Source organism: Ochotona princeps, chromosome 1, assembly GCF_030435755.1.
Source record: "Ochotona princeps isolate mOchPri1 chromosome 1, mOchPri1.hap1, whole genome shotgun sequence".
NCBI lineage: Eukaryota > Metazoa > Chordata > Mammalia > Lagomorpha > Ochotonidae > Ochotona > Ochotona princeps.
In genome coordinates this window covers 71,878,231-71,898,832 of record NC_080832.1, presented here as the reverse complement: position 1 = coordinate 71,898,832, position 20,602 = coordinate 71,878,231, and the positions used below count along the sequence as shown (strand labels likewise).

The 20,602-nt window shown below is 41.0% G+C and overlaps 1 protein-coding gene across 5 annotated transcripts in view; it reads left to right on the top strand.

Annotated features, from left to right (window-relative positions):
- The window catches only part of ORC3 (origin recognition complex subunit 3), a 62,042-nt gene that overhangs the window by 25,046 nt on the left and 16,394 nt on the right, over positions 1–20,602 (top strand). For all 5 annotated transcript variants that reach the window (XR_009245002.1, XM_058660908.1, XM_058660905.1 and 2 more), the window contains exons 9-13: positions 630–743; positions 3,743–3,876; positions 4,344–4,407; positions 16,251–16,367; positions 17,137–17,216. Coding sequence is in view for 4 of the 5 variants with exons in the window: in XM_058660908.1 (XP_058516891.1) it covers positions 630–743; positions 3,743–3,876; positions 4,344–4,407; positions 16,251–16,367; positions 17,137–17,216 (509 nt within the window). In the remaining variant the exon portion in view is untranslated. The remainder of the gene's footprint in view (positions 1–629; positions 744–3,742; positions 3,877–4,343; positions 4,408–16,250; positions 16,368–17,136; positions 17,217–20,602) is intronic.

Below are 20,602 nucleotides of genomic sequence, written 5' to 3'. Positions count from 1 at the left end.
GATCTGCCAAGTCGCTAGCAAGAACTCAGTTCCTTAACCCTTTCCTGCTGTCTCCCAGTGTTTGCCTGCATTGGGAGCTGCAGCCAGATAGCCAACTCAGACACTCTGATGTGGAAGAGTATCTGCTAGGCCAGATCTGCCCTGACTTACATTTTCAGTGTGAGACCTCACTGAAGGCTGTTGAGAAGTACCGATATAGTACCAGTACAGCTATTTTGCGTTTAGAAATGCACATCAGTTAATTTTGTGTTTGTCATTCAGTAGTAGTACATACTATGTTGTTCTTCATTACTTCGAATCAGTAACAGTGAGCAAAAAAAATCTCATAACAGGAATTGCCAACTGCAGCTTCTTTGGTGTCTTCTGATAGGGAAAATGTCTAAATAGTAAAAGGCAGAATTTAAAAAATTGTATATTAGAGGGAAGATAGTTCTGAAGATGTAATACATTGTTGGGTGATTCAACCTAAAATTTCAGCTAGTATTTGATCTAAAAATGACTTACTGTTGCAGCTTTCATATTTATTGTGTCATAGTAAAATTCTTTTCATTATTTATACTTGATATTTGTAAGGAATGAATATTAATAAGGAGTGCACCCCCACCTTCCCCTCGGATGTTCTCTTTCAGGTACTTCTTACAACTCAGTTTCCCTTTAAAATAAGTGAAAAAGTGTTGCAAGTTCTGACCAATATCTTTTTGTATCATGATTTTTCCATTCAAAACTTCATAAAAGGCCTTCAGGTAAGAAAGTACCTATGAGTTTAAAAATTCACAAGCTTATTCCGAATATTTTGTATGTTATTTCAGATTGTGTATTGTAGTAATTAAGAGACTTTAAATGGCATAGTGTAGAATGCGAAATTCAACCTTCTGTATTTTGGGTTGTATTGTTCCTTTGTACCTTCTAGCAAAATGGGAGAATAAATAGGGTATCAATAATGGAAAAGACCTCTTTCATTCCAATGATTCTTGGCTGTTACAAAATGCATAACTACAGGATCAACAGACTTCTTTAAAGGGCCAAACACACATCTTTTCTTGCTGCCCGTGGTCACTGCTGCTGCTGCTTTCCTAACCCTTATAAGATATAAAAAAGCATTTTTAGTTTCTGGGCCATACAAGAGTGGATTGTAGGCTCTAATTCTACATGCCTTAAAAGCGTGTGTGTGTGTGTGTGTGTGTGTGTGTGTGTGTGTGTGTGTGATGTGTATTCATTTGTAATTAATCCTCTATTAAGGAGTGTATGTTCACTAGAGTTTAATGAATTGCCAGAAGCTAATTCTTGAATTAGCTTGGTAACATCTGCTCTATCATTAATAAAGACCCATTCTCCAGTTATTTAAAAAGTTAAAAACTTTTGCCTTCTCTTGACTACTACCTAAAATATCTTAGCAAAATATAATCCTTCTGAATGTATACCATTTGCCAGGTTTATCAGGTTTATTCAGGTGTTAGTAATCTTCAATTCCAGAATGCAATATTCTAGTATGTCATCTTTTTGTAGTGCTTTGGAAATTTTAAAGTATTTCTCGTATGTGTTCTTCCTCTACATAACAAAAGCTGTAATAATAGTTCCTATGGGTAATTGATGCCTTTTTTTCAGCATTATTTTTTTTTGTACAACCTGTAAATATGTCTTGCTTATTTTGTATGAATTTGACTTGAATGTTTTTGTGTTAATATATTTATTACATATATATAAACATATATATATTTATATTTATATTTTAGGGGTGTTACTTGTGAGATGAGCCCAGCACAATGCTCACCCTTGGAGACATAGGATAATGAAATGTTTGTCTTCAAAGTACACACTGTTCTTGGAAGAAATAAAAAAAAAATTAACTACAGTTTGGATCACTCAGTATTTAAAATGAGGCATACTTTGGGGTACAATAGAATGGAATTGTATTCCAAGTTATTGGAACTGGTGGAGCCAATAACGAAACAGTATTCCAGGGAAAGACAAAAATAGAAGAAAGGAGATTTGTCAAAAGATTCTTTCTTAGAGTAATCTGGACAAGATCTTACAAAGAGCTAAACTAATGTCATGGTAGTAGAACTGAGAGGAGAGTAGGAATTTGAGGATGAGATAGAATTAACACCCTGGTTGCTAAGGAAGTAAGATATGCAAGAAAGGAACAAATTGACATGCATGCTCTTTGTAGCATGGCAGATGGATGGGACATTGGTGCCATTGTTGCTTCACCAGAACAGTTGCAATCTAATTTGTACTTAATTTCTCATTTTCAAAAAATTTATTTTATTTTTATTTGAAAGGTAACACACGAGGAAAAAGTCCTCCATCCAGTGGTTCAATTCCAAAATGTGCACAGTGACCAGAGTTGAGCCATTCTGAAGCCAGGAGGTTTGTCCAGGTCTCCCATGTGGGTGCAGGGGCCCAGGGACTTTAGTCATCCTTCACTGTTTTCCCAGGGAATCACCATGGAGCTGGATCAGGCTACGGGGAGTAGCCAAGACACAACCCTGTGCCCACATGGGATATTGGCACCACAGGCTTAACTTGGTTGCCACCACATTTGCCCCTGTTCTTATTTCTAAGTTGTGCTGGCTTCTTTGCTTTACAGTCTTTACAGATGAATTATTTGAAAGACTTTTGTGTTGCCATGGCTATCGTATGCTCAGTTGTATCAGCTCATCAATTCATTAGCAGTTCACTTAAAACAGAAAAAGCTCAAAATGACTGATTTGTGCTATCAAATAACTTTTTCCTACTACATCCCTTAAGATTGGGTGTGTGTGTGTGTGTGTGTGTGTATGTGTGTCTATAAATATATATAATAGAGGCCTTCCTCTACTACTTTCCCAGCAATAAGCAGGGAGCTGGATGGAGAGTGGAACGGCCAGGACATGAACTGGCACCCATATGGGATCTCATTGCATGTTAAGTTGGGATTTAGCCATTGAACCATTATGCTGGGCCCTTTAGAAAAGGTTGAATTTTCACTACTCTTTGTTAACAGTAGCCACAGCTTTTATCATTGTAGCATTTTTTACTTATTGCTGCTGATTGGTTTGTACGCTGACTGTATTCTTTTTAAAGATTTATTGATTTGAAAGGTAGAGAGTGCGAGAACAATTCTATCCGCTAGTTCACTCTGCAAATGTCTTCAGTGGCGAGTTGATCCTAGTCAAAGCCAGGACCCTAGAGTTGCATCTGTGTCTCCCACAAGGGTGGTAGGGTACAAGTATTTGGCCCGTCTGCTAGTGCTTTCCCAGTCTCATGAGCAGGATGCTAGATATGAAGTACAGCAGCTAGGACTCAAACCAGTATTCTGGTATGGGATGCTGGTGTTGCAGACAGCAGCTTAGCTCTCTGTGCTACAACAGTGCCCCCTTTCACACTGATTTTAAGTTGCTACTTCTTGCAAGTATTGGAATGTCTCTTAAATGCTGCGGTCTCATCCCAATCCCTTCCATACAACATTTACAACCATTGTGAGTTGCTTGCACTGATGGTAATATAACCATTTATGTTTGTTTAGTTTGTGTTTCAGAGATGATCATTTTTCAAACTTGCCCACAAAAAAGATACCTAAAATACTGGGGCTGTATGACCCATTTGTGTGTTGTTTGCAGTGTTATTGTGACATTATTAAATATATTAATCACTGTAAATACTTTTACTGTTTCGAAAGTGAACTTAAATTGAACAGACTTATGGCAAAAATTAACTGCCAAAATATAATAAATATATTTAATCTTCACATTTGTTTCAGCTTTCTCTATTAGAGCATTTTTATTCTCAGCCCTTGAGTGTTCTTTGCTGTGATCTCCCAGAAGCCAAAAGAAGAATAAATTTTTTATCAGCTAATCAGTGTGAAAACATTCTACGTCTCCCTTCATTTCAGAGGTAAAAAGAGAAGCATATGTTGAACATGTCTTGTATAAAATTTAGGATCAATTAAGAGACAATATCCAGTTATTTTTGAGGTTGAGAAGGGAACAGTAACCTTTTGGTTTTATTTGGAGCAATATCAAACTGTGCCAATCCTTACTTGTGGGATTTTCTCATTGGATTTAAATATTTGGCATAAAGAAAGATATTTTAAAGATGGACATAATTTGTAAGTTCTCCAGACTTATTTTTAGAAGTAACATTTCCTATTTCTGGAGTCTGTGGTGTTGGTAATTAGACCCAAGACTGAAGCACAGCTGATTGAAGCAGTTAAAAATTACCCTCAAACCATGACTGTTACCTAGGATGTATCCTTGGAAACGTGCGATCATCTTTCTAGCGGTTATCTTTTCCATTTTGCTATTCAGTTATGTAGAATTATTAATTTTCTCTTTTTGTGTGTGGGATGCTAAACATTGTAGGCATGTGGAAAAGCAAACACCAGAAAAGCAAGTTGCACTCTTGACCAATGAGAGGTCTTTGAAGGTATGTCTTTTTTTTTTTTCAGTTTCATTCTTCTGCTTTTCCATTCATGAAAAAGAATATCCCTATCCGTATAATATGTATGTGAATCAATTTTATAAAACACACATATACACATTCTAATATTTATACGGTACAGTACTGTGTCTCTCTCTTTTTTTTAAGATTTATTTTATTTGGAAAGTCAGATATACATAGGAGGAGAGAGAGAGGAGGATCTTGCGTCCAATGATTCACTCCTCAAATGACCGAAACAGCCAGTGTTGCGCCCATCCGAAGCCAGGATCCAGGAACTTCCTCTGGGTCTCCCATGTGGGTGCATGGTCCCAAGGCTTTGGGTTGTCCCTGACTGCTTTCCCAGACCACAGGCAGGTAGCTAGATGGGAAGCAGGACCACCAGGATTAGAACTGATGCCCATAAGGATCCCTGTGTATTCAAGGCGAGGACTTTAGCCGTTAGGCTACCACACCGAGCACCCAGAGGGTTTTAAAACCAATTAGTGAGCTTCAACCCATCTTTGATTTCACAGCTCTGGGGAAGGTCTCACAGGATTCTGGTACCCCTGCGCTGGAGACCACTCTGAGCACCATTCAGTTCAAACTGTCTCCCCAGAAGAAGACATTCATCTTGCTCTTTTCTCAAGATACACCATAAACAAATGATTCATCTCAGTTATATTCTTATTGAACTCAAGGTGTTACAAAAAAAATTTCAAATCCCTCAAAATTGTGGATTTATTAATTTTATAGATACTTCTTCAAAACAGTATGCTAGGTTTGTAACTAATAACCTTCACGTATGGGGTTTTAAAAGTATACTGATATTAAAAAATATGTAGCAGGCCGAACCCATATACATTTGTATTCACTAGGGATTTCAGACCAGGGCCTTATGTCATTGATGAAATGCTGAAGATTTTTTTTTTAAGATTTATTTTATTTTTTATTGCAAACTCAGATATATAGAAAGGAAGAGCTGCCATCCAGTAATTCACTCCCCAAGTGACCGCAACGGCCAGAGCTGCGCTAATCTGCCGTCAGGAGCCAGGAGCTTTTCATAATCTCCCACATGGGTTTAGGGTCCCAAAGCTTTGGGCCGTCCTCTGCTGCTTTCCCAGGCCACAAGCAGGGAGCTGGATGGGAAGTGGAGCTGCCGGGATTAGAACTGGTGACCAATTGGGATCCTGGCATGTTCAAGGCAAGGACTTTAACCGCTAGACAACTGCACCAGGCCCGAAATGCTGAGGATTTTAATACAGTTTCTCATTTCTTAGTAACATGGCCCCAGTTATATACACCAAAATGTCTGTTTTGGCAAGTGAGTTAAATTCTTCTAAGTTTAAGATTGTATAAGCGCCCATTAGTCAAGTTTCTCATAACTTCAGGGCTTCCAAACCTGTCACTGAAATTTAACCAAATCTTTGTTTTCTGATTTTTATACTTATTTGATAGATAGAGAGATAGAAAGCACGCATCTGTTAGTTCACTCTTTAGCAGCCTACAATAGTCAGTGCTGGGTTAGGCTTAAGTCAGGAACCAGGAACCCAATCCAAGGAGTTCTCAGGGGCCCGACTAGTTAAACCATCACCTCCTGCTTTCCAAGGTTCTCATTAGTAGCCATTTAGAATTGGGAAGAAACCACAATTCAAACCCGGATACTCCCATGAGAACTGAATGTTAATCTTTGTGTTTCCTTGTGGCTATAGAATGCTGTGACTTTGTTTAGCTGTTTTAGCTTTTTCTGACAATAAATTAGGTTCCTTTTTAAAAATTTATTTTAATGTAAATTAGATTTGGCACCAGATTAGGCTTAATTGGAAATAGATAACTTAGCATGTTAAACAAGCATAGATTTTTAACTTTAAAGATTTCTTTATTTGTAAGTCAGAGTTAGGGAGAAAGAGAAAGCTTCTGTCTGTTGGTTCACTCGCCAAAGGGCTGCACCAGCCAGAGCTGGGCTGGTCCAAAATCATGTGTTTCTCATTATTTTTAAATTATGACTTTATTTTTAATTAGAAATTTTAAATTAACAATAACTGTCTACATATTTATGAGCTACAGTGCGATAATGCCTTACATGCAGTCAGTATGTGCTGAGCAAATCTGGGTAATCTGCATTCCCTTGTTGACATTGCTTTATGATCGATGGTACAACTAGATTTCAGATGTAATAGAAAGGGGGCTGGTTTGGCCGTGGGGCTTGGGTGATGCTCAGGACTCGCTCACCACATGGCAGCTGCAGGGGGTATCTGAGCCAGGTCAGACCCAATGTGTGGGACTCAGGCCATGGCCACTGTTGCCAAATGGTGAGCAAGTCCTGGGCTTTAGGCAGCCAGTGTGGCCACTGGGCACTAGGCTCTGCCTGCGGGCAACCTGGCAGCGAGCTCTCGGCTGTTTAGGGTATCTAATTGCTGCCTGGTGACATCCATGGATAAAACCAGTGTGAGAGTAGGTGAGAGATGATTCCTGTGTGATTCCCCAGTGACAGGGTTACGGAACTTTCTAGCAAATGTGGGGATTGAGACTTGGTGGTTTGGAGGGGGAGAGTCCATAAGATCTGTTTGGGTCAGAATGATTTACCAGCACACATGGAAGTTCTGAGATGGGCTTTGGCGTTGAGTACCACTGACTGCCGTTCCACATGAAAGCTATAGATGGGGGCCTGTCTGACAGGGATAGACACCAGTACCTGACTGAGTGTCAGAACAGGGGAAGAGTCACATTAGGCAGGGTCATGGCACTAATCAGCACGCAGGAGAACCAGGTCCGGGGAATAGATTCTGCAGGGGATGTGTGGGCCCAACCCTGTGGAAATGCAAGTCCCGCTGGTTAGCTCAAGAGTTGGGGTGGTAATAGGCTGAGCTACTTGTGACAATGGAGCTTGCCATCACTTATGGGTAAAGAGACCGAGAACAGTCTGGGCAGGTCAAGGCAGCAGCACCCTCATGTGCATCCTAAAACAGGGTGTAGGGTGGGCTAAGCTGCAATGTTCACCAGCTCACACAAGGCCAAGATGGAAGGGCCGACTGTACCGGGCACTGGCCTAACAACCACTAGCATCTATGATGTCTGGATCTGGGAGGGGATCAGTTGGGGGAACTTGGGAAACTCCCCTAGTGGGTTACAACTCTCACTGATGATCACATGGTCCAAGCCTGGAGGGTCAGGCAAGCTGGGCACAATAGCTTCCAGTGGCTGGCTAATGTGTGGGTGGGTTATGGAAAGGGGTGGAACAGGCAAGGCTGAGCAAACCTTAACTTACAAGGAAGAACAGAAATCAGGATGGAGCTCAGGTCATGCTGAGCTAGGCTCTTACACCTACTGGTCTGCATGAGCCAGGGATGCTAGGCCACAGCATCGAAGGCAAAGGCCAAGACAGGTGAGGGGCTATGCTAAGCTGGGTCAGAGCAACCATTGGCACTCGCATGATCAGCGGCTGTGAACAGGCCTAATTGGGTTGGGGTTCCCACTGGTGAGTGTGGGGGCCGGAGTGGGAGCTGCATTCTGGTCTGGATATGGCTGCAGTATCTTTTAGCACAAGTGTGGAGTCGGGCTGGGCGCACCAGACAGGGCCAGACTCCAGCACCATCTGGGTCTCTTCCCCTACTGAGCCATATATGAGCTGTTTCTGGGTATGGATGAGCCTTGGCTGGGCTGAAACATCCAACAGTAAGAACTGGAATGGGCTGAAGGCTAATCAGGAAAGGCCACTGTTACTGTTAGGACAGGAGGTGGACAAAGTAGGGCTGGCCCATGGACCAACCAATATGTGCAAGAATCTGGAATAAGGAGAGAGTCTCATGGAGGAGCTTGGGAAACTCCTCTGTATGGACACAGACCCTGCAGGTGAGCGCAAGAACCACGATAGGGAGCAGCCCAGACCAGGCCAGGGAAAGGTACCCACTGGCATACACTTGGCGTAGGTTGGGGGCAGACCAGGCTCAAACAGTTCACATCAACCGCTGGTGAATCTGAGCACCAGAAGAGAGTGTGGATTAAGCCAGGTTCGGTCACAACACATACCAAGGCACATTATGGCTGTGATTAGATGCCTACTGGTATGTGCTAAGCTGTAACCCCCACCAGCATCTGTTGGAATTGAGGGTAGGCCGAGCCAGGCCAGGCTACAGCACCTACTGGCAAATGCCAAGGTGAAGGGGGCCGTACCAGACTGGGCCACAGCACCCAACCAGCACATGTGAGAACCAGGGAGTAGGCAAAGCTGGTAGGGGAAATGTGGAAGGCCCCCCCCTCTGCTGGACTGTTACTTCCGCTGGAGAGTTCGGATGGGGGCAGACCAGACCAAGCAGGGCTACAAGACTTGTGGGGCTCATGTGAGGCTATATCAGGTCAGGGAAAAGCCACGCTGGGCTGACTGCTCCTACTGGGGCAAGCAAAGTCATAGTGTGTGAGGGTTGGTTGGGTTTTGCCATAGCATCAGCTGGAAGAGGATGGCATTGGGGGCCAATTCTGTCAAGTTTAACTGCAGAACCACCTGGAGAGGGCATGTTCCAGGAATGGGAGTGGCCCAGTAGGAAAATAGTGGGTGTCTACCTCTTGGGTTTCCGCTCCCACTGGAGAGCATGAAAACCAGGACTGGGGCTGGGGTGGCTAGACTGAACGGTGCCCACCAGCATGCGTGTGGTCTGGATAGTAAGGCTGGTTAGGTTGAACTAGGCTTCAATGTGCATTGACATGTAGGAGAGCTAAATGGGATGTGGGACAGACCGGACAAGTCTGCTGTATGTAGTGGCAAGCATGGGACAAGAGCAGGGGCGGGCCTTGTGGGGGTTATTGCGGGTCGCTCCGACTAGGCTGCAGCTCCCACTAGTTTGCGTGAGGGCCGAGTATGTGCTGGGCAGAATCAGTCTTGAGTGCAACACCCATTGGTCTATGACAGGGCTAGAAACAGAACTGACCCAGCAACTGCAACCACTGGCATATCCATAAGCTAACTGGAGCAGTGGACTGTGCCGGACCCTGTATGGACATGCACACACAAGACTTGGGTCTGGGATCACCTCAGATGAAGTTTCTTTGGGGATCCCTCCATCTGAACTGTTGATCTCAGAACCCCAACCGTGAAGAGAAGTGTAGGTTCCATGATCTGACCATGAAGTGCAAGTGTCAGAACAATCTCCTCAGATGCTCAAAAGGAGCAGTGGACAACATATTCAGGTGCACATGGAGGATATTTCAGTCCGTTGGAACCTGCAGAGGACAGCTGCTACCACAGAGGACAGAACAAATCAGTCAACTACCCCAGCCAAGTGTTGGCAGTGAAAATATCGGGAAATAGAGACTCTAAGGTGGACTGTGTCAGCCAGAATTCTGGAGAGATTTCATCATACTTGGAAAGGCGAGATTGGCAGCAATTGAGAACTGCTGAACTATCAAAACCACTTGAGCAGTGCCCTCAGAGCATGACCCACATAGGGGAACTGGGATGGTTTGGAGGCTGGATGGGACTTCTCTCTTAATCTCCTTCCTTACCCCAGATACAGAAAAAAAATTGGGGAGACAATGTTCTTACCCACTTCCCCATGGCCTTTAACCCTTTGTGCCCTAATCAAGTTTGTAAAGATTATCAAAACAAAATGATAGTTAAGAAAAAAGAAAGGGGGCCAGCTTGATGCCTCACTGGCTAATCCTCTGCCTGCAGGACTAGCATCCATTTGGATGCCAGTGTGTCCTGGCTTCTCTGTTTCCCATCCAGCTCCTGCTATGGACTGGGAAAGCAGTTGAGGATGATCCACACTCTTGGGAGTACCAGCATGGGAAATGTAGAAGAAACTCTGGCTTCAGATCAGCTATTGCAGTCAGTTGAGTAAATCAGGAGATAGAAGACCTTTCTCACTCTTTATCTCCTTCCTTCTATAAATCTGCCTGTTCAATAAAAATGAGTAAATTTTCAATTAGAAAACTTAAAAAAAATAGACTAATGCACTGGACATACATACATATATATGTATTTCTTTTTTTCTAATGTTTTGATCCATAGTATTGCCTTGGTGATCAAGTTTTATTTTTACTTTTAAAACAGATTATTTGTAGAAATATATTTCATGAAAAAGTGAGCTGTCAAAAGGGCCTTATATAGAGCTTTCAAATTTACTGTAATTACAAAGATGCAGTATTTATTGTGTTTGAAATTTTGTTTAAATTTGTACAGAGAGCTTTGAAAATTCTAGCGTTACAGCCTATTTGCATAATTTTCATCATTATCTGATATTTAAGAAACATTTGGCCTTGAAATGCTGGGAAGGTTCTTAAATCCTTAGAAACTGTGACAAGTGCAAATGTTTGTGCAAATATGGGAAGAGTTGGGGAAATATTAATAGTTCTTCCTAATTAGTAAGTATTTTTTTATGCAGTGGCTCATTGTGAGACATAACAGCCACCTAAGACAGATGCCTTTATCCCTTTGTGTGAATGAGTAGAGACACAAATGGTAAAGAAGCTTACCTGTCTAACATGTCACAGTTACTCAATGGAAAACCTGGCATTTAACGCCTAGGCCTCATGCCAAATGCACTTTGTAAAATACCACTAAGAATTAATATTTGCTGACATGAAAGTGTCTAGTATTTTAAATTAGTGTTTGAGAAGTCAGAAATGCAGTTTTGAAGTATTGTGGCAATAGAGCAGGCTTAGGAATCTACTTCTGTGTGTTATTTAAGAATCACTCATGTATTTGCATTGAAATCTTCCTTAAAGCTCTTTGCCATGGTTTTCAAGCCTGAAAGAGGTAAACTCCATACTGTAACTCATACTAAAAACATTAAGTCAGGGCAGTGCTGTGGTATAGTACACTAATCCTCTACCTTTAAAAGCAGGCATCCCATATGGGTGTCAGTTTGTGTTATGCTGTTCCACTTCTCATCCAGCTATCTGCTTGTAGTCTGGGAAAGCAGCAGAGGATGGCCAAAGTTCTTGGGACCTTGTACCTGCACGAGAGACCAAGAGAAAACTCCTGGCTCCTGGCTTTGGATTGGTTTAGACAACAAACCAGTCAATGCTAGGTCTCTTCTTGTCTCTCCTCTCTGTAACTCTACCGTTCAAATAGAAATAAAATAAATTGCTGAAAAAAGTCATTACCTATGTGTGACTGTTGGACTTTCATGACATATTAATGTTTCATGTCTCTGCCTATTTGTTTAATTAGATTTTAGATCCATTGAGAATGGGAAACCCTGACCTTAGGAATGTAGTGGACTGCTGTCTATTAGAAGGATTACCTGATTCAGTATCCTCAATTTATAAGTGAAGCCCTGCTCCCCAGGGAAAGGGCAGTGATCAGAAAGTTAGTGTTAGGGCAAAGACTTCTTTTCACCACTGTGTAGACTTATCTTGGTGATTCAAGAAGAAAATGTACAAAATTGGTTCACAGGTTTGATGGAGACTTTGTTCTCACCTCTACTCTGTTTCTTTTGACAGATGTAAAGGGCAGAAGGAGGGGGAAATCTAAAACATGATAAAGGGAGAAGTAAAGGGGGAAAAAGAGACAGCTATCATCTATCAAACACTCAGATGAACTAGGACTAGCCTGGTGTGTCACGATCTAGCAATTTAAATCCCAGCCTTTCATCAAGTGCTTTCCCTGATCTAAACTGCCTCAGCAGGAATATAGAAAACCCAGAGTACAGAGATGAAAAGACTGGCACACAGTTCACATCAGAGCTGGGACAAAGCCATGTTTTGGCATTCTTCTACAATGCGAAGTTGAAGCTGGAAAACATTGCAGCTGAAATTTCTCACTAATCAGTAAAATAAGGCTTCGTTGTAGCAAGATAATAAAGGAGAAGCTGAATTCTCCGACAGCTGGTGCCACTTAATCCTGAAATTCAGTATAATCTTTTTTTATCAGTTTTTAAAGAACAGTGGATTGGTTGAAGAAATAAAATTACAGAATAATACAGTTTTTATATGATTTCTTTAAATCTTCTTGGATGTCACTGTTTACCCCTTTATAGACAGTTCTTGACAAAGAAGTGTTAAATATAGAACTTAGAAACAAATGCAAAAGCAATGCATCATGGCAAATGTAATTAATCATTTTTCCATACCATATGTATTTAAATTTTATATATATATTCATTTCTTCTCTAATGAAATCAACTATAACTGCTTGGACATGTATAAACAAGCAACATAAAAGTGATTTTATTTAAAAGAATAGTGAACAAGGTAAGACTGCAGCTGACTGGTTTAAGGCAATATATTACACGAGTGGCATCTGGTAATCTATAAGCTGTTTTTTTTAATAAATCATACCACTTCTTAGAGGCAATGTTTATAAATTTAGAAATTTTAGTTACCAATTCAGACTTCTGTCTTGAAAACTTAAGAAATCTAGGCCACATCAAATGAGACAAGTTTTCTATCTAAAGAACCATTAGCCTTCATTTATCAATGCATTTATTTTTTTCTTAAAAAGATTTATTTATTTATTTATTTTTATTTTTTTTTATAATCTATTTTATTGTGTTGTTTTTATTTATTTTTGGAAAGGCAGATTTACAGCGAGAAGGAGAGACAGATATGCCATCTGCTATCTCACTCTTCAAATGGCTGCAGTGGCTGGAGCTGAGCCAATCTGAAGCCAGGGCTTCTTCCGGGTCTCCCATGTGGTACAGGGGCCCAAGGACCTAGGCCATCCTCTCCTGCCCAGTGCGTAAGCAGGAAGCTGGATCAGAAGTGGAGCAGTCACGACACCAATCAGTGCCCAAATGATATGCCAGCACTTGTAGGGAGAGGATTAGTCATTGAGTCACCACAGCAGCCTCTAATATAGTTCTTCACTGAGAAATATCTTGGAAATGTTATGTGCCAGGTGTTGGTTGATCCTGAGAACACAGAAATGATCACAGCACAGAAAGTCTTTGCCGTCCTTGAGCTTTCAGTCTATCCTGGCCACAAGAGAAAGTAAATATCTGTGCTAATGATAGTGTTAAAAACAGTGAAGCAGAGAAAGAAGTATAAAGTTCAGTGCACATGGGGGATGACATTGAGATTTTAGCTAAGGGCTTACTATGAAAAGGAGAAGTTTGATTGAAGACCTAAATGAAGTTATAGAGCTTTTCATGCAAGAATCTAGACAGCAAGTGGGAAAGACCCAAAGTTGGAGTGCATCTGCCATTTTCTTATAGCTGTTCCTGCATGTGTGTCAAAATGAGTAAAGGTTCCGAAGTCTTGTGTTTCAAGATGAATAGAGATGTCATTTAACTTCATGGCATTGTAAATTTCTATTTTTCTTTCTATTGTTGATTTTGTATCATGACTTTTCATTGAAGGGGATGTACAGTAGCTGTGAAACAGAGACTAACATCCAAATGTGAGGGTACAATGCAGTATGCATTTCTACTTCCAGACAAAGATGGACTTATAATGAAACTGCTTACTATATCTTGACAAAAGGATGCTGGACTCTCTGCCATTGTCCATGCCCGCGATGATGGACATATGACTGAGTATGAAGAATTGTATGTTAGTAATGATATAGAGGAACTAGGTGTGGTGGGAGGGGTGGGGAGGGGATAAGGGAATATGGAACTGTATCATAAAATGATAGCAATAATAATAAAATGTAAAAAATGCAAAAAAAAAAGAAGAATGGAGAAAGCTGTCTCTGGGAAGTGATGAATATTCCCAGCTAAAGGGTCTGTATGAAAAGAATCTTCCTAAACACTGTTATGAAATAAAATGATGACTGCTATGACTGGTGTGCAGACAAGATGCCTAAGAAAACTTTAATGAATGTAAAGTAAGACTAATGCTTTGCTAAGCTTTGCTTTTGCGTGTGTGATTCTGCTTTCATGTATTAACTTAGAAATTTCCTTCTGCAACAAAACCTTCTTATCCATAAAGTGAAATAGAAATAGTTCTGGTTAGGTGAAGGCATTCCAGGTATGTAAGAACATTGAGAGGACAGATTTTCCAGAAAAGTTAACCATTTGTGATGTATACTGTTATACCTGATAAGAACACATATATGGAGGAGGCAAGGAGTTGTATGTGCAGATAATTTTCTAGAGCGAGGCAAAAATTTCAGATAGTCAGAATTAATCTTTACAAATGCCTTACTAAGACTGAGCAGACCTTCTCTCACTAAGTGCAGCATAGCATGGTTGGTTCTCCAGTGTTGGAAGCAAACCCCAGGTTCCTAAGTTAGGTGTCAGATGAAATAGTCTGCCGTATACTATGGGAACAACCCTGACTGCTATCACCCAAAGACATTTTTAAGCACTGGAAATCTATTCAGCATGGGATGTACTGTTCAGTAAGAAACATGAAGGCTCTGACTATCTGGGAGAAAAATGGTCAGTTTGTCTACTCACTTACACCAGGGCATATAATTCCTTGAGTGTACAACATTGCCCCATACTATGTAAAGTGTTTCTCTGTCTCTGTCTCTCTCTCTCATGTAGCTAAAATTCAGTGAGAATATTCAATTCTACTGCAAAAATAGGTAATACCTTCTGGAAGTATCATTTTATTCAGTAATAGATTCTTTTTTCCCCAAAAATGTTTTTCATGCTTAAAAGTGATTTAAAAAGGATATGTCAAGGCAAATCAGTGAATAGCTTCATGCAGTCTCTGCTTAGGTTACAGCAAAAATGGAACTGAAGTTTACTCTCCCAGCGGTGGTTAATGTACCCTCTGGTTGTGACCACTGTTGTTTTGGTAAGAGACCTGGTTTTCAAAGATCAACTCAAATGATAGGGGGAAAAATGTGTTGATACTAAAAGCTTTTCTTCCATTTGCCCTGTACTTTCAGATAACAACCGTATTTTGTTCAACAAGGAATTGATTTCTTAAGTGAGTTAGTTTAGAAAAATAAATCAGATCTTTTAGCTTTGTATAAGATAAATTTGCTTCAATTTATTGATACCTGGGGTGTAATTTTCTGCATGGCTTACACCAAAACGTATTGTATGTGTAAGATAATGTTGAATTCAAGACACAGCCCAGTAATGTCCTTTACTTGACTTCTTAGAGAAAAAAAAATCTGAAGAACACACTACAGGTCATAATTTTAAGAAAGTGCTACTGAAGTAACAAATTACAATAGGAATTGAGGCTTGAAAGTGCTTTATACACTATGACGCTTTAAAATTTCTTAGCTATTTCAAGAGGCTCTAGAAATCTTAGCACTCCTCACTTTACCTCCTCTAGGTGGGGGTGGGGGGATAACTTTTGAAACTAAATTGCGAAAGTAGCCATCTAGAGGTTTTTTTGAACGCCACTAATGTATCAATAATTGATGAGTTCTGAACTATAAAGCTTATTGGATTCAGACTTTTTCACTTTTTTCTTAATTGGAAAAGTAAACAAAAGCATTATTGAAGATTCTGAGCAAAAGGCAGGGATTTATAAGGTTCCCCTGTTGTGTTTTCTTTCATAGTCTCTCCTTTCTTAACAAACAGTTATTTAGCAGGAAGATTTATGAGTGCATGTATTCAGCATTGATTACTCTAAAAACCGCTCTCTGGTGGTCTCTGGATGCTGGTGAGGTGGGGGCTGAGGGACCCCGCTCGGGTGATTGTGTAGGCAGGCTTCAGCCAGGGGGCTGTGTGGCATGCTTGGTGATTCTGGAGGCCAGAATACAGTGGCAGTGCTGGAGACACCAGGAGACTGAGTTACAGTGTCAGATTCGGTGCTTAGGAACAGGCGCCTGCCTTGGTCGTGGATTTTTATGTGGTCTCTCCACTTTTCATAAATTAACAAGTCAATTTACTTTTGAATCTTACCTGTGTTTCGAAGATTACATATCCATGAAACTGATTTTATTATGTCCTTCTGCTCAGTGGCTTACATAACTCTATATTGTGTGATTTTTTTTTTAGGAGGAAGCACAGTCATTACTAGAAAACCTGCATGCTTACCATGTAAATTACTTCCTGGCTTTGAAATGCCTTCATAACTTTACCTCTTCTCTTCCTAAGTACCCACTGGGTCGACAGGTAACCAAGTCTTCCTCATTTGGAATCTATAAAGTGGGAATACTACTAAGCACTCAAGCATCAGAACTGGAAATGAATCCACTTAAAATAGCAACACAGTCTAAGTGCATTCCAGCTGTACACATTGCTGGTGATTGAAATACTGGTTTTGTTTGTTTTGCTTTGATATATTCCAGTGGTAGTGTTAACCCTTTAATGTATTTGTACTATGTTATTTAAATTTTCCTCTTTAATACTTCTTTTTCCCCTGTTTTGAGAGAACTGGTTCTCTGCTCTCTTAGTAAACTGGGGAAAGGAATCTATTTGAGAATGCTCAGTGGTTAACCTTGCTGTGTACCAAGGATGCCAACATAAGGAGGGCTTATCCTTCATCCTTCTGAACACCCGTGGAGTTGATGCAAATGAAAGAGATCCATATTTCTAAATGCTCCCATCTAGAGCAGAGGCTGCCCTGTGGGAGTGGCTGACCGGGAAGTGGTTTCTGCCAAGGAGCATCTTCGTAGCACTTCTGTTATTTTCCTCTTGTAGAGTGATCAGTGCAGCAAGCCAGTCCCCAAATAGTTTCATCTCACATTTAAGATAGTTGTGTTCTTACAAAATTTTATTTATGTATTAGAGCAAATATGTTGTCGTCTAAGTAAAAGGGTTGTTTTTAATGAAATTCATTTTTTTTGGGTGTTTTAACTATGTACAAGGTTTTTCCAAATGACTGTTACATAAGCTTAGTATAGCTCTTTGGGTTCCTCACAAATATGCTGTTCATTTACAGATCAGAGAGTTGTACTGTGCATGTTTAGAAAGGAACATATGGCATTCAAAGGAGTATTCATCAGCCTTACAGCTACTGAGGTAGGTTTGGTTTCTTTCTTTATTTTCTTAATCTGCTCTAAGCCTGCCAGTAACACCTTCCTTCAGGACTTCCTGCCAAATTTTGTAAGTGGCCATGTTGTGTCTAAGAACATTTATTTGTTTGTTGAACTTATGCTTGTACCTTATGGTATTCTAGTGTAGCAACCATCCTTATCTTTGCTGACTTTACCCTGCTTTGAAAGGAAAGCCAGGGACAGTTGTCAGAAATTGGGACCATAAGAGGGGAGCCCCGATAGGGATCACGTGGACTCTGTCAGCTTGGCATCAAGGCAAGGAGCGTGATCATTGGAAGATGAGAACACGACAGCCCTATCTGGTGTGGGGAGGAGCAGGATCACTGAGTGATGTGCTCCTTGTGAAAGTGAGAATTGCTGACTTTGATTAGAAGTACAAAGGAGTACGCAGAGCCCCTTGAAGCCTTCTCCGCTGTGATGCTGTCTACGTTAGTGTTGGATAATTCACAAATTACTTATCTATTATATGAATAAATATGTTAGTATTATTGTCAGTTACCATCCCTCAAAAATAAACCTTTTATTTATGCTTTTAGAAATGTATTTATTAAGGGCCTGGTGCAGCAACCTAGCAGCTAAAGTCCTCGCCTTGCACGTGTCGGGATCCCTTACAGACGTAGGTTCTAGTTCCAGTGGCCCCGCTTTCCATCTAGCTCCCTGCTTGTGGCCTGGGAAAGCAGTCAAGAATGGCCCAAGGCCTTGGGATCCTACACTCATGTGGGAAACCTGGAAGAACTCCTGGCTCCTGGCTTCAGATTGACTCAGCTCTGGCCATTGTGGCCACTTGGGGAGTGAATCATCGAATGAAAGATCTTCCTCTCTGTCTCTCCTCCTCTCTGTGTATCTGACTGTGCAATAAAAATAAATAAATCTTTTAAAAAAATTATTTATTTTTTAAAAAGGAAATTATTTATTTTTATTTGAAAGAAGTATAGAGAAGAGGAAAGATATTCTGCATCCACTGGTTCACTCCTGAAATAGTTGAAATAGCGTGAGCTGAGTCGATGGGAAGCCAGAAGTTTCTTCTGCATGTGCCATGTGGGTGCAGGGGCCCAAGGAATTGCACCATCCTCTGTTGCTTTCCCAAAACACAGGCGGGGAGCTGGATCAAAAGAACAACAGCTGGAACTCAAACCAGTACCCCTATGGGATGCTGGCACCACAGAGCCTTTGTGTACTATGCCGTGCCCTGGCCACAAACATGTCTTTTGAAAGTAGAAATCAGGTCTTGGTGTAATGGCTCAGTGGCTAAATCTTCATCTTGTAAGCACCAGGATCCTATGTGGGTGACAGTTCTTGTCCCGGTTGCACCACTTCCCAACCAACTCCCTGCTTGTAATCTGGGAAAACAGTGGAGGATGGCCCAAAGCCTTGGGACCCTGCACGTATGTGGGAGACCCAGAAGAAATTTCTGGCTCTTGGCTTCAGATAGGCTCAGCTCTGGCTGTTGTGGGCACTGGCGGAATGAATCAACAGATGGAAGATCTTTTTCTGTGAATATGCCATTCCAGTAAAAAAAAAAAAAAAAAATTAAAAGAAGTAGAAATCTACATTTTTTTGTTTCACTTCTGTGTACAATGTCCCTTTTGTGTTCAGTTAAAAATGATGAGCATTTGGATAGTGAGAAAAGGAAATTAGTTTTGAGATAAGCGTCTGCATATAGTTTTATAATTCTTCTCCATGGATTTAATCACTTATATTAAAATATTATTTAAAAAGTTCAAAAACTGATTATTTATTAAGTTCTGGCTTCCTCTGGGCCCTTGAAACAGATGGGCACAGTAGGAGGAAAATTGACACTGAAAAGCACTTTAAATCCAGACTTAATGACACAAATATTAGTGACCTACCAGGTGCAGTGAAAGATAAGAAACTAATTTCATGGTATTTGGGAAAAATTACTCCCCATGGAAACTCAGTTTTCACTGAAAGGCTATCATTTTATTCTCAAATTCCAATAAGATTTCTTTGTACTTCTACAATTCCTTCAATTAGGATATTTCTGGGACTTCTCTTGCTTTTTCTTTAACAAACATTCCTATCAAACACCCAGCTGCCTTGCTGAGCACTGACTGCAGTATGGGATGCACACATCTCACACAACATCCTTTGTTTTTGTTTTTAAGATTTACTTACTTTTACTGCGAAGTCAGATATGTAGAGAGAGGAGGAGAGACAGACAGAAAGGTTTCCATCCGATGATTCACTTCCCAAATGACCGCAACGGCTGGAGCTGCACAATCTGAAGGCAGAAGCCAGAAACTCTTCCAGGTCTCCCACACGGATGAAGGGTCCCAAGGCCTTGGGCCATCCTTGACTGCTTTCCCAGGCCACAAGCAGGGAGCTGGATAGGAAGTGGGGCTGCTGGGATTAGAACCAGTGCCCATATGGGATCCCAGCACGTTCAAGGCTGCTGGAACTGTGCTGGGCCCTCACACAACATCTGAACTGCCACACGTAATGCCTGTCCAAGCAATGTTAATTGGTGAAACTCCAAAATATCTAATCTGCTCAGACCTTAAGTTTGGCAACCCCTTCTTTTTTCTGAATTCAGGGTTATATATTTTTTAAAGTTGTATTTTAACAGGTAAAGAATTACATTTCTTTACATACAATATTCTTCAAAAGAACATGGTATCTGAAGGGCACCTTGACTTGCATTTTCCTTAGAGCACTATTCACCAAGGGCTAAGGCCATGAAATGTTTTATTTTTGCATGGCCGTTGTCTTGTTGATCCATTAAAAAAATGTATTTTTCCAGTGCTAGGTTTGTTGAGCCGTTCTTCTAATAACAAAGATGACCCTGACCCAATACCTACATAGAATTTTGGACATGTGAGAGATGCAGACAGACAAGCAGAAATGCAGCTACAATCAAGTGGTAATTTCTGTGATGGCCAGGGTCTAGAATTCTAAGAAATCAATGGACTAGGGCCCGGCGGCGTGGCCTAGTGGCTAAAGTCCTCGCCTTGAAAGCCCCGGGATCCCATATGGGCGCCGGTTCTAATCCCGGCTGCTCCACTTCCCATCCAGCTCCCTGCTTGTGGCCTGGGAAAGCAGTCGAGGACGGTCCAATGCATTGGGACCCTGCACCCGCGTGGGAGACCCGGAAGAGGTTCCTGGTTCCTGGCTTCAGATCGGCGCACATCGGCCCGTTGAGGCTCACTTGGGGAGTGAATCATCGGACAGAGGATCTTCCTCTCTGTCTCTCCTCCTCTGTGTATATCTGGCTTTGTAATAAAATGAATAAATCTTTAAAAAAAAAAAAGAAATCAATAGACTACACGTTAAACTTCTAGTTATAAGTTCAGGTAGCTTCTCTGGTGGCATCTGATTTAAAACATACTTTTG